The sequence below is a fragment of the Triticum aestivum genome, chromosome 3A, assembly GCF_018294505.1.
Source record: "Triticum aestivum cultivar Chinese Spring chromosome 3A, IWGSC CS RefSeq v2.1, whole genome shotgun sequence".
Classification (NCBI taxonomy): Eukaryota; Viridiplantae; Streptophyta; class Magnoliopsida; order Poales; family Poaceae; genus Triticum; species Triticum aestivum.
The window spans coordinates 699795073-699809372 of NC_057800.1; the positions used below are offsets into that span (position 1 = coordinate 699795073).

Sequence of the window (14300 nt, forward strand, 5' to 3'; positions counted from 1 at the left end):
CAAGTTGCTCCAGGCTTTCCTCTCTACAATGACCTGTTTGACATGGACGGCATGCTCGGCATGTTCAGCTGTAATGATGATGCGTCTATCATCGATATCTGGGTGTTGAAGGACTATGAAAATATGGTCTGGACCTTCAAGTGCAAGATTGAATTGCCGGTTACTGAGATGAAGTTATTGTGTGGAGGACATGATGATTCCTTGTATCCGGTGGTCATACATGGGGATGGTGAGTAGCTCGTGCTAGTCCAGTTTGCTGGATGGCTACTTCAGGTTGACATGGAAGGTAAGTTGGTCGGCAGTTTTCATCACGACAAAGTCATTGCTAGTCAATTGCAGCTGAAACAAACTCTTGTTCCACACACTTTCTTTCAGACACTAGAATAGTACGTAGTTATTTATGTTGTCTTTCATCTAAAGTTGTTGAGTGAGCTGGTGCTTCCTAATCTCTAGATGTTTGTATTCCTCTAGAGCTGCAATATGTACGAATGGGATCCAGTATGAGCCTACTAGCATCTTTGTTGATGCAAATAAAGTTATGATCAATAAGCTCTCACTATTTTGCGGTTTCGTGCAATCTATACATGTTTTGACACCCTTCCATGTTGAAGGAAGTGAATGTTGTCCATGTTGATTCTAAAGTTATCAGGCTCTTTTGACGTGCGTTGAAATATGTGCAAACTATTCTACATGATGTTTCTTGAACTGAAGAATTATTCTGCTCTTTTAACTAGTGTTCTTCATACTATACTTAGTACTACTTACTAATCTACTTGCCTTATGTCTATTAATTTCTTGAACTGGAGAACTGATTTTGCCTTTTTATCAAGGCTTTTTTCCCCGAGTGATCATCTATGGTGTTCTCAATACTGACTTACTTCATATTTAGCAATATACATGTGTTCAATATTAACATAAGATTGAGCTGAAGGAGTTTATGTTTCCGCTAGTATCCAATCTTGACATAAGATCAATAACTAAAACCTTTACTGATAAGCCGAAGAACGGCTCGTCAGTTTCCACCATGTGTTCCTCGTGATACACTGTAACTACCAGACCTTTTCATTTCTCTCTGCTTGCATAGCAAGATCATCTCCGCTACTACTGGTCAAATGGAAGTTTTTTACTCATCTCGTCTCAAGCAGAGGACAAGACCATGAATTACTATGTGATGATGCAGCCGTAAAAGCAAGTTGAAAGCTCCTTATCATAATTTGTTACTGCATGTACCATGTGTCATTGAAGGATGATGACTGATCATCTGTTACATGCATATGTATTATGTGTCAGTGCACGGGCAATTGTTCAGCTGCTCAAATCTAGGTTGATCTTTTTTTTTTTTTGCATTTTGTGTTCTTGGGTGCACTTGTTTGGTTGTAGTTCTAGATCTAGTTCAGGAACAAGCAGAGTAACCAGCACAGATAGAAATAATCACAAACAGACGTTCAGCACATATAAACTAATCACATAAACTAATTAAATGATTGTTTTTATCACCAGCAGTAGATGCATATCTACTTCACTAGGAATCTTGGATAGAAAATTAGGATAGGTAACAAAGATCATCCACACTGCTGTGAACAGATGAGCAAGACATGACAAACCTGTGTCTTTCAGAAATAACATACCGGTGGACCAATTCGTATCATGCCCATGTCAAAAACAAAAACGCCAACATGCCAACAAGGATGATATCAAGAATGGAAGCATTAAAGATGGAAGCAATTAACAAGTTGTAATGTGACCACAGAAGATTCACTGTACATCAGCCAACAATTCAGACAAACCACACCACAAGTTTTTCTTCCTTGTCAACCTTCAGACAAGGGAGCAGCTACTGATCAATGTATCGGCACCAGCTGTTTGTGCCAACAGAGGAGGAAGAAGAATGCACAACTAAGTGTATGCTATGGCTACCCCAATGTCTAACTCTCTACCACCTAAACTCAGCAACATCCAGCAGAATCTGTTGACTTCAACTCTAATCAGCAGGATCTTTTCACTGGGAATTCTGTTGACTTGAACTCTCGGCAGGAGCAGCGCGTGGGTAGAGGACATCATAGTGAATGCCCATATACAGAAGGGTCACACTCACAAGAGGAACTCCAGGTCCAGGACCAGTGTAGATATCGTGAGCAGGTCCTCCATTGAGTTGCTCCACTCTAAGGGGTACCTCAAGCGCTTCGGCCAAGGCCGTCATCATAACATGGTCCGTGTACTCACGAGATGGAGTGACGTGCTCAAAGCACCACTGTTTGTAGAGCAACGGGTCAGGTAAAGTGAGTGTTGTGTATCAAAGAATGGGTGCATTGGAAATTCAGCATCATGTAATAAAAGGGAGGAGAGAGACACTGATACTGACATCTTTCAGACTGTAATGTTCACTGAGGTCTGGTACACGCTGTTCATACTCCTCCCTGTGCGAGCATATCCAGATGGCTACTACTAATCTGAGGAAAGTAAGAACTAACCACTAAAATGTGTCAGAAACATGAATTATGATGAAGAGAAGGAAATATAAGTTCAAGGGTGTTTTCTCACTGTCTTGCGTCGTATCGTAACTTCTGAAGAACTCGAGAAGTTTCTCTTTACGGTAGCTAAAAAGGGAACATATTATGTCAATGAGGTGGAATGCATTCAGCTACAATACTTTGATGGAATTGCAGAAAAGAAGCGAATCAAAAACCTGCTAGTTGATGTTATGCTGTTCCACTTCCACATGCCGTGCCTCTTCCATCTCTTTAATTTCTTAATCAGCTTCTTAAATGCCTGAAAGAATCAGCGACTAAAATAATTCAGTAGATAATCCTTACAAACCATAGGTTACAATAATACATACAGAATACAGATCAATAGCAAGATAAGAAAGAACGCAGCTAAGACAACTCGCCTGAAAAGTGTCAGTCATTAATTAAGGATATACTATAGCATAGGAACACATCAGTGAGATGGCTACATAATAATAACCAGTAGGTGCAACAGTACTCAAACAAGCATAAAATTATGTTATTTCCCCGTTATATTGCCGTTGTTCTTGCAAGTAAATTTCTCTTAAGGTCGTTGTTACGACCGGGTTGTTAACATGACAATAAACTTCAAATTTGAGTTTTGTGCCAACAGTGTAAAACTGCAGGCATGCCACTACTGTAAGAAATTGTGCATCCCCTGCAAATGACAAACAAAGATAGTGAGACTGCCAGATCCAGCTTGAAGTGTACTGTAACCTGAAGAGAATCATCCCTTACAGGCATGTTTAGAAAAAACAAATATGGAGAAGGCAAGAACTTACTCTGTAGCTCCTGGGAAATTTAGAGGTCCATCCTAGATCTGCATGTTGCACAGACACTCTTTTAACAGCATCAAGCAGACGGTGTTCCTCATGTGTGTCCTGCCTATCAAGAACTTGCTCCTGTTGTACATTTGCATAAACAGAGAGACTTAAATAAGTAAACCTACATCCTATACTAAGGAAAAGAGAGGAGGACAATTAGTCGATTACAAGGTAGGAAAATATGAAGCTCCTGTAGAAACACTCCCCATCTCCAGTCACCCGTCTAAATTCTGAATAGGCATCAAGATGGTCCACTCCTTGTCCCGTAGCCAAATCAGGAACCCGATAATACTTTCTGACTTCAGTGATGGGATGTGTCTGCAACAAACAGTGTAAATACAGGAATTCAAATTACACTGATTCGAACATGGAGAAACATGTTTAAAAATGTGATGGAAAGATTGATTTTGTTCCAATTTTCAGGCTTCATGTTCTCTGGAGATGTTTGAAACCACTAGCATGTATAATCCCATCATTGGTATTAATTGGTTGTGTTCAGTAAGGAAGGAGGAAAATTATATATCAACATCCGATAAACAAACAGCAGTGCAGATACGATTCAGGTTGTATCATACTACCATAACCAAGAGTTAACATACAATGTAGTACCCATAAAAGAGAAGATAAACCTTCTGAACAGTTGGATTGTACAGGAACCCCGAACCACAGTATCATGTGATAAAACTTTGAACCTGGTAATTCATGCACTTCCATTTTGAAACATTACAGAAAGCTAAATGGAGTCAAACCTGGTAATTCACATGTTCTGAATAGTGCCATTCTTCTCCAAGAAAAAACTGTTTGACAAGAAAACAAAGTTAAAGTTCAGACATCCTGCCAGCCATACAATTGCACATAATCAACACGAAGATCAAGCGTTTCACAACAAGAAATAAGGGAATAAAAAACCAATGGGATTAACAAACAAGAATGTAATAGCAAGACCACAAAATGTGCACATCTAAAACTTCTTGATTCTCTGCAACTATTTACATGGAATAATATTCTGAGGCTTCTGAGTCAGTTGCAGGTCCCAGTCGACCAAATAGTGAAACTTCTCGACCAAATACTGGAGTACGTAGTCAGTGATTTTGCATGTAAACAGCAAATGATTCACAGAAATTATGTCCAGTTATGCAGTCTTGAACTAGTGTCTAGATTAACTTTCTGATAACAAAATCTTTTGACAGAGGTGGTTCATACATTTGACTTCAGGCTCTGTTACTAAAAGGCTGCAGTAATCAGGACACGACATCAAGATAGTCATTTACTTCAAAATATGATGCCAGACTCACAGAAGATCCACGAGCAACAACGACTGTGTACTGCTGGCAAACTAGAATACCAACCTACTCCCAACATTTGCCCAAGATTCCTGCTATACACTGAAAACTGATACATTTGATGCGGCAGCGAGATGTCTTGCCAAAAATATCACAGGAACCACTGCCAAGACATGATCCTCATATTTATTTCCCTACATTTTACAGTCGCAATCATATATGCTATCACGCTAAATAGAATAATCAATTAATTAGCACAAGATTTGCTCAAGATTCTGCTTCTATTACAGAAAGTCAAACTGTCCCCAACATTTGCCCAAGATGCTGCTCCTATTACTCTGGACTGGATCATCCCCAAGATTTCAACAAACTTAGAGATCACAATTCCACATCCCGAACAGAAAAGGAGGTCCAAGATTCAGGCTATAATACCTTTATAAGATTGTGGCAGAGCTCCGCTATGGCGTGCGACGATTTCACCTGCTCGACAGAAACCAATAAACGCTCAAGAACGCACTCCAGAGACTCCCAAGAACTCCAAGAAACAACAACAGAATGTCGCAACAAACCAAGCGCGCCATCACCTGCGCCTCCTCCGGCTTCTTCTTCTTGCTCGTCCCCTCGGCCAACGGCCCACCCGCCTCCTTGATGGCCGTCTGCTCCCGTAGCAGTTGCTGGAACACCGCCGTGCTGTCGAACGGCCGGGATCCGGAGGCCGCGGCGTCGGCGTCCTCGGGGCTGCTGCCCCCGGAGCTCGAAGATGAAGACTCCGAAGAAGGAACTGCGGGTGCGGAGGGGAGATTCTTGCCATTCCGGTCGACCCCCGCCGCGGCGGAGCTCGAGCCTCCGGCCTGCTCGCCGCCCCGCTCTTCTTGGGGCCGCTGGAGGGGCGCCGCAGGGGGGAGAGGTGGCGGCGAGAAGGAGGAGGAAGCATCGGCCGCGACGGCGCTCGGGGTGGCGGAGGCGGCGGCGGCGGCGTTGGGGGAGGAGTCCCCGTGCTGCCCATGGGCCGGCTCTGCTGTCCCTGAACCGGACCCCGTCGCGGCGGGAGAACCTTGGCTCATTACGCTGCTGCGGGGAGGACTCTCGTGGCAATTGGGATAACGTGAGGGGGGTGAGGAAGAAATGTCCCGAGGGTGTGGCTGGCAATCTGGAGAAAGTTGGCGGTTATTTATAAAGGTGGTACAGTATACGGTGAGTTTGGCCGGAGATGGGAAATTGGACGTGCCAGCTTCGTCATAAACTTCTGCCCCCGCCTTGTCGATCTTCGCGTAGGCGTCCTCTTTCTCCGTGTCGTTAACTTGCTTCTCTGCGCGCCGGTGCTCATCTGCCCCGATGCCCGTATCGTCCTCTTATGCCTCGCCCATGGTTATGTCGTCTTGGACAAGCAATGGGGGTGGCGTCGGCTTGTCCTTCGTTGGTTCGTTAGTGTCGCTGCCATCTGAAGAGCTGGCCGGCAAGCCAGCCTGTATTCTGCTAGCTCGGCAGTCCAACCATCGGGCAGCAATGTCAGAGAGCTCCTTCTTCTGTTAGTCGGTGATGCCATCCCACGGGGCGTTGGAGCTCGAGGTCATGGCGGGTTGGGTGCATAGAGGAGATGGAGAGCGTAGGTGTGGTGTGGAGTTTGCCCGGAGCCTGGCCATGTTAAATAGAGGATGGATGCTATGCACCAAGCCCGCGGGGTGTTTAATGTCGGCCAGGTGTGTGCCGCTGGGGGCTCCGGAGTAGGTTGCTTAGCTGACGCGCCAGTTTAATGAAGGAAGGTGGGGAGGACAAATATCGTTGCAATGTGGATAGAAGCCGCATGCAGCGGGCGGCACTCTCGGCTAGCGCGTCGCTTCAATGCCGGCTCTAGTGAGAGGTCGTGTTCGCTCTGGGCCGGCATGAATGCGACGCTGGCGCTTTGGAGCGACGCTGACTGCTATGGGTGGGAAAGCGCGCGCGTGAGGGAGAGTGTTTTCGGTGGGCCATGGTTGTCAGAGGCGTGTGTGGCGGTGGCCCGGACTCCTGCAAAGCCCCACCCGGTTTGAGGGAAAAATTACGTCAGAACTGGCCAGAGGACAGACACAAGACTGATGTTCTAACCATTCAACCACAGATTGGTTCGCCATCCTATTAGGCTTTGATGATGCATTTTTAGCCTGTGCTGGTCTGTTTAATTGTCTGTGAGCACCATTGGTCCTGCATAACATGGTTCTTAAAGTACCTTTCAGCCAGGCCCGTGGGGAACGTCGATTCGGTAGTTTGCACTTAGTTAGGTTCTCGACATGTAGGGAGGGGGACACGGTGCCAAGCTTGTGTGAGCGGGGAGATGCCGTGAGCTCACACGTCCTCGAAAAAATGGCGGGAGGAATTGGGTCACCTCTCGCATATTGCCTCGAACCCTCACCCCCCCCCCCCCCACTCGAGCTCTCCGTCATGGGAAGCATCTTCACCGACGAGCAGTAAGCAGCCCTATCTTCTTCGGTTGGTGGTGGTTAATAGCGGTGATCCATATTCCTCCTCTTTCTGCGTTGGGCGAGTCCCCGTGCTGCCCATGGATCTGGTCTGATGTCACTGAAGCGGACCCCATCGCGGCGGGAAGAACCTTGGCGCATTGGGCTTCCGCGGGAAGGACCCTGATACATCCATTCTGCATCATGTTTTCATACTATTATCTTTATCGTTTTGAGGTTATATTTCACTTTTTGATACAATATTAATGATTTTTCTCTCTTAAAATGCAAGATACACCACAAGAGGGAGATTGCCGGCAGCTGGAATTCTGAGCCTAAAAAAGTTACAACAAAGATAGCTATTCTCGAGAGGTCCAATTGACGTGAAAATTCACGGAGATTTATTTTGGAATATACAAAAAATATTGGAAGAAAAAGATACCAGAGAAGACCCTCCGTGGGCCCACAAGCTCAGGGGCATGGCGGCTGCACTTGTGGGGCCCATTGAGGTCCACCGATGGCCATCTTCTGCTATGTGAAGCCATTTGCCCTAAAAAAATCAAAAGAAGACTTTCCGAGATAAGACATTTTTTATTTGTTTTGGATTTTTTGACATATTTTTTGATCTTTTTGAAAATTTTATCTTTTGCTAATGTGGTTTGCTGCCTGGGCATGCTGACTGGATGGTCAATGGGTCAAAACCGGTCAACAAGTAGGGAGTGTTGAATCATGGTCGGTTTTAAGAGTTCGGCATTGTATAATGTAGACGGTGTAGAAGTTGGGGATTGTAAATTAGACTAGGGCAAGAGTTGAAGGTTGAAATATGCACTTCTCTCGTAGGGATAGAAGGCACTGGCAAAACACAAGGATGGTTCTGGATGTCCTTGTTCTAATATATGATTAACTATCTTGTTCTATCCATTAAGACGGTTGTGCAAGCTAAAGGGAATGGGAGGACAATCAAAGAACAATAGGAATGGGAGGCACTGGGAAAACACAAAATCAAATCTCCTCATCCAGTGCTAGAAGAGAAAATAGAGAATTTATACTTTCCTCTGTGTTCCTATCCCCACTGCTCCTGGACTCTCGCTTTCTTCCTCTTCCCAGCTAGTTCTCCCTACTAGGTTTTTTCTGGGGGTGGGAGGGGGGCTCAGAGTAAGAGTCTTCAACATTTTGAGGTATATATGGATCTCTTTGGTGTAGGTCTATGAGCGCACCTTTTGTATTTTGCACCACGACATGGCACCCGATGCTTGTGAACATAGTGAACCTAGTTGCTTATACAGGCCGACACTTGGGAGTACTTACATTGAGGTGTTTTTCTGCATCTGCATATCACCATATCAGAGAAAAAACATAGTGAAGACGTAATCTGGGGCATTTACAAGGGAAAGATAAAAGTAGGAAGCTCACATTCAATTCGATTCTTTAAGAGCAATTGTAGCAGAGTCGTCATATCCACGGTCTCCAAAAAGGTTTTGAAGGGTGTTCCATAAATTTTTGGCCATGGAAGTTTGTACTATAAGAAGAAGAAGAATACTCAAGGGCATGTTTGATAGCCCGCATTAGGTTCAACCGGCCTCACGCGGGAGAAAATGATATGTTTGGTTGCCTGGGCTGCATTTTCTTCGGGCCGCATAGAACTTAAAGCACCCCTGGGCCAGACCCGGGAAGAACGGTGAATCGGCAGTTTTTGCGAGCCAGCCTCACTACGCCCACATGTGCCTCTTCACTGCACGCCTCGGGGAGCGCGGGGGGAGGACGGGACGTATCATAAACCCCTCCCTCTCTCGTGTCACCGCCCACTCCTCCATTCACACCGCTCCCTCTCACTCTCTTCACCGCCCCTTGCTCTCCTCCGATGGCTCGCCCCTCGCCACGCCGCCCCCTGACCCCCATCATCGCCGACAGCAACAACATCCAAGACCGATGGTGGCCGACCTAACGAACTAAGGCACTGACTTGATGGCGGCCATCTGCATGCCCTCACCCTTCTGCACCAAGCCCCCTCGCTGGGCCAATGAGCTGTTTGCCACTACGGCTCCGCCTCCGTAATCGAACCTAGTGGTCCTGAGTCCGATAGCGTTGCCGGAGCGGACATCGGGAGCACCGCTGCTTGGAACCCCAATGGGCAGAGGGTTTCTTTTACCCTCATTCAAGGGTTTTCTTCGTGGAGCGCAGCAGGGCCATGGACGAAGGCGCCCACTTCCTTGACCTCCCACGTGACGAGGAGCACCAGCGCATCGCCAATGGCCCTCGGCATTGTCTTTTTTTCCTCTTCGACCGACCCCTCCTTCCCACCGGGGTTTTCTCCTCGGCTCGCATACGCTCCAACTGCACCAGCTCCAGTAAGTTGCATTTCCCCCTTTGCTCGCAGATGTAGATTAGGGTTTGTTGTACTAGGCATGGCTTGGATTGGATTCGATTCGATCCGAGTCCAATTGATTGCTTCTTGAGTGTTGTTGTAGATTAATGCACTGCCTTGTTGTTGTTAGATTGGTAGAGTAGTGAACTGCCTTGATGCAAACTAGGTGTTGTTGTTTTAGATTTGTGCTTGCAAGTGACGTTGGATTGATGTTCATGCTAGATTGGTACTGGGATTTGCATTTTTCCCCTGACTACTTGCAGGGTCGCTTCCATGAGCTAGCCACGGTCACGAAGACGAGCACCGAGGACCAGCCACGAAGAGGGAGCACGAGATCCACTCTGTTTCTGTGTTCAGATCAAGGACATGGAGAATTTCACAATGCTCATCATCCCGCCCAAGTTCATGGAGACGATGAAGCAGTGGCCGGTGACGAAGGCACCGCGCATCGGCTCGCAGTACTTCTGCCGCCGCCATAGGGTCGTCCCCGGCGACCTCCTCATCCCGTGGATCTCCGGACTTGGCCTCAAGGTGCAGATTTACGACCATGACAGGTTGATCATGTGCAGGGTTCACTGCACCAAGCACAACTACATCAGCGACATTTCTCTCGCGCTCTAGATCTAGTACGAAGTCTTAAGTATGAACGTGCTAGTAGTTTGTTGTGGTTGTTTGAACTAGTGCTGTGAACTTACTAATGTTTTGGCCAGGATCAGCACCCTGGTGTGAAGCAGGGGGCATGAGATGCCCAAGTTGTCTTTAACTTATCGTCGTGGTTATACTAGTTTGCTTGTTAATCTGTTGTTTACCCTGTTGTTCGTTGCTTGCTTATCTTGGTTGTGCTGTCTGTTCTTTGTTGTTGTGCTACAAATGTGGTGGTAAGGCCACCACATTTGAAAAGGTTCAGCAGAACACAAACGTGCATGCAGCCAAACAAATGTGGTGTGCATCTGCTGACCCTAAAGCACAAATGTGTGCAACCAAACAGTCATCCCTAAAATGGCCACTGGTGCAATACGGGCGACCAAACAATATGCAGATGTTGGTTTTTGACCTGTTTTTGCTCAGCCAGACTGAACTGTGACAAGTATGCAATACATGCAATATTTGAGATGACAACCAAACATGACGACAACATTGTGCTCATCAGGTTGGTTCTTGTTGATGTTCAATGGGCGTGTCTCCATGACCATCCACGGCGCCAACGTGGTCTTCTTCAACTGTGTGTTATATGCTCATCAGCATTTTGAAACTTTGCGAGCAAAGTAGATAACTTGGTCTGGTGATGTTGACGCTGCTATTTATCTAGATCGGGGTGATGCTCCCGCCAATATTTTTTGGACGATCATCAACATTTGCGGCTGGTATACTATTGCGGCTAATTAACATGGTTTGGCACTTGATGTTTTTTTAATGTATTTCGATGACTCAATTTCTACGTATGAATATTTCATTGAGCGAAGAGGCAAAACAGCAGGTCACAGGTGACCGCGAGTGACAAAAGGTTCAAAGAGAAAAAAGATCAAACGACAGCGAGTTTGATTGCATCTTTGACAAGATACACGAGGCATAGCCGATCTTGCGCTTTCTGATTTGGAACCTTTTGTTGTGCTTTTTGATTTGTAATATTATAACACTTCTGCTTCGGTAGTAATTATGTTTGCAGATCAATAAAGCTAGCCACGGTGCGGGGCTCCCTAAAAAAGATTCATTATAGACTCAATGCAGACCAACAGGATATTCATGTCAGCTAATTTTTAAAAATTAAATATTCTATTAGTCTGTGGTGATCATGTGGATAAAAACATAATACTCTCTCTGTTTCTGAGTAAAATGAGTGAATCTACACTCTAAAATATGTCTATATATATCCGTATATGGTAGTTATTTGAAATCTCTAAAAAGACAAATATTTAAGAACGAAAGGAGTGTATTTCAAAGTCTCAAGCATTTTGTTTGATTTTAAGAAAAAACAACCGAGTCTCTATTTCTGTGTAGTCCTTGCAACGAACCTGGATAAAGATAGAGCGAGTCCGTTCCTGGTTACTAGGAGTACCCATTTCCTCACGACCACCACTTACTCCCGGTCCCGGGACGTGGATCTGGCGATCGATCGGCAGCCTCCCAGCCGGCGACCATGGCGGATGCCACGAGCGCAGGAGCGACGCCTCTCCTCCCCGGCCTCCTCGACGACATCGTAATCTGTGAGATCCTTGTCCGCCTGCCCCCCAAAGCCCTCCTACGCTGCCGCGCATGGCGCCGCACCACCTCCACCCGCGACTTCCTCCTCGCCCACCACGCCCGCCAGCCCGCCCTCCTCATCACCTCCGGCCACGATTACGGCGGCCGCCTCCACGACCGAGACCTCATCACCTACGACCATCGGGCCCGGGCCGCCGGCGCCCAGCTGCAACACGTCGCCCAGCTTGACGAGAGGGACTGTGGCCTGGTGGCCTGCTGCGACGGCCTCCTCCTCATTTCACACAACATGAACAGGAAGGATGCCTGCTCCTCCATCTACAACCCGGCCACTCTCAATACGCTCCCATACCTGCGCTTTGTGACTCCAAGGTCAGTTGCAACCATATCTTGGGGATGTATCGGCACCACCCTACCGGCGAGTACCGGATACTAGTGTATGGTAAAAACAAGGAAACCGATTATCGTCATGAGGAGGAAATCTGTTTCTATGATGATGCCTGCTACATCTTGGCATTGGGCTCCGTCCAGCCATTGAGGAACATCGGGTGCCCGCCGAAGGTTGAGCAACTGCTTTTACACCGTGAGGCTACGACAGCTGTTCTGTTTCGTGGCAACCTGCATTGGCACATAGACCAAAATGAGACTGAAAGCAACATGATAGTGGTATTCGACACCACAGCTGAGTCGTTCCGGCAGATGCATGCTCCAGTTGTTCCGGTTTTTAGAAATGTTCCTGCCTATGCTGACTTGTTTGACATGGATGGCGTGCTTGGCATGCTAAGTTGTAATGAGGCCGCGGACACCATCGATATTTGGGTGTTGCAGGACTATGAAAGCGAGGTCTGGACCTTCAAGTGCAAGATTGAATTGCTGGTCATTGAGATCAAGGTATTGTGTGGACAATATGATGATTGTTGGTATGCCGTGGTCATGCATGTGGATGGTGAGTTGCTTGTGCTAGTCCAGTATGCCGAATGGCTACTTCAGATTGACATGGATGGCAAGTTCGTCGCCACTTTCCATCGCCATTCACTCAGTCTTACTAAATTGCAGTTCAAACAAACTCTTGTTCCACATACTTTCTTTTTGACACTAGAATAATAGATGGTTCGTCTGAATGTTGATGCTGTGATCTGGTGCTTCTTTATGTGCTAGATGTTTGTACCTCTTCTGCTGCAGTATGTATGAATCAGATCCACCATAAGCCTACTAGCATCTTTGTAGATGCATATAAATTTATGATCAAGAAGCTCACATTGTTTCCTATTTTTTGCGATATATGCCTGTTTTTGACACCCTTCCTTGACCGAAGTGATGGTTGTGCATGTTGATTCTAATATTATCAAGTCATTTTGATGTGTGTTTGAAATGTGTGCTAACTACTCTGCGTGATGTTCCTATTATCTTTAACTGAAGAATTATTTTGCTCTTTTAACTTGTGGTCTTCCTAGTATAATACGGAGTATTTACCAATCAACATGTGTTCAATCTTGACATAAGATTGAACTGGAGGAATTTATGCTTCCTCCAGTATTCAATTTCAACATAATATCAAGAACTAAAACCTGTACTGATAAGCCGAAGAACGGCTTGTCAGGTCCTGCGTTGTGTTCCTGTTGAGACATTGTAACTGCCACCCACATTTTTCTGTGCTGGCGTAGCAAGATCATCTCCACTACTGTTGGTGAAGGGAAGTTTTCTACTCATCTGGTCTAAAGCAGAGGACAAGACCATCAATAATTATGTGGTGATGCAGTTGTACAAGCAAGTTGGAAGTTCCTTCTCATCATTTAAATTGCTCCCTCTGTAGCTTTTTACAAGACGTTTAGTGAGTCCATGGCAGTGTCAACAAATGTCTTATATATTAAAGTTACAAAGTACTCCCTCCGTCCGGAAATACTTGTCCTCGAAATGGATAAAATGGATGTATCTATAACTAAAATAAGTCCAGATACAACCATTTGGAGGACAAGTATTTTCGGACGGAGGGAGTATTGTTGAAGGATAACTGATCACTTGTTACTGCATATGTTTTATGTGCCAATGCAGGGGCAATTGTTCAGCTGCTCAAATTTAGGCGACTCTTCTTTTTGCATTTTGTGCTCTTGGGTGCACTTGTTTCATTGTACTTCTACCGAGCTAGTATAGACACAAGGGTAAACCAGCAGAGATAGAAAGAATCACAAACAGACATTCAGCGCATATAAACATAAACTAATCACATGAACTAATTAAAAGACTTTCATAACCAGCAGTATGTCCCAACAAAAGAAATAATGCTGCACAAGTATATGCATATCTGCTTCATTAGGATAGGCAAGGAAGATCGTCCGCACTGCTGTGTACAAAACGGGCAAGACATGTCCACCAAACCTGCGTCTTCCATAACATACCAACAGACCAATTCATATCATGATATCAAGAATGGATATGATTAGAACTGTTAAAGATGGACGGAATTAACAAGTTGGAATGTCATCTGATCACAGAAGATTCACAGTACACCAGCCAACAGTTCAGACAAAGCACAGCACGAGTTCTTCCTTGTCAATCTTCTGACAAGGGAGCAGCCAGTTTGTGCCAACAGAAGAAGAATGCACAAGTGTACAATATGGGTACCCAGTTTGTCTAACTCTACCACCTAAACTCAGCAACATCCAGCAGAATCTGTTGACTTCCAACTC

At 45.7% G+C, this 14300-nt stretch overlaps 1 protein-coding gene across 2 annotated transcripts; it reads right to left on the reverse strand.

The window, feature by feature from the left end:
* Positions 1-1709: 1709 nt before the first annotated feature.
* On the reverse strand, positions 1710-5724 carry LOC123063322 (uncharacterized). 2 transcript variants are annotated; one of them, XM_044487072.1, is made up of 9 exons: positions 5199-5711; positions 5047-5094; positions 4081-4128; positions 3500-3649; positions 3290-3409; positions 2687-2769; positions 2542-2597; positions 2363-2466; positions 1710-2251 (listed from the first exon to the last, which is right to left on the reverse strand). In XM_044487072.1, exons 1-9 carry the CDS (start codon positions 5676-5678, stop codon positions 2000-2002), a joined length of 1341 nt encoding a protein of 446 aa, XP_044343007.1. In that variant the 5' UTR covers positions 5679-5711; the 3' UTR covers positions 1710-1999. The 2 variants fall into 2 exon arrangements, with proteins under 2 accessions (XP_044343007.1, XP_044343008.1); XM_044487073.1 differs by having other exon boundaries at positions 1962-2251; positions 2363-2473; positions 5199-5724.
* Between the last annotated feature and the right edge of the window lie 8576 nt (positions 5725-14300).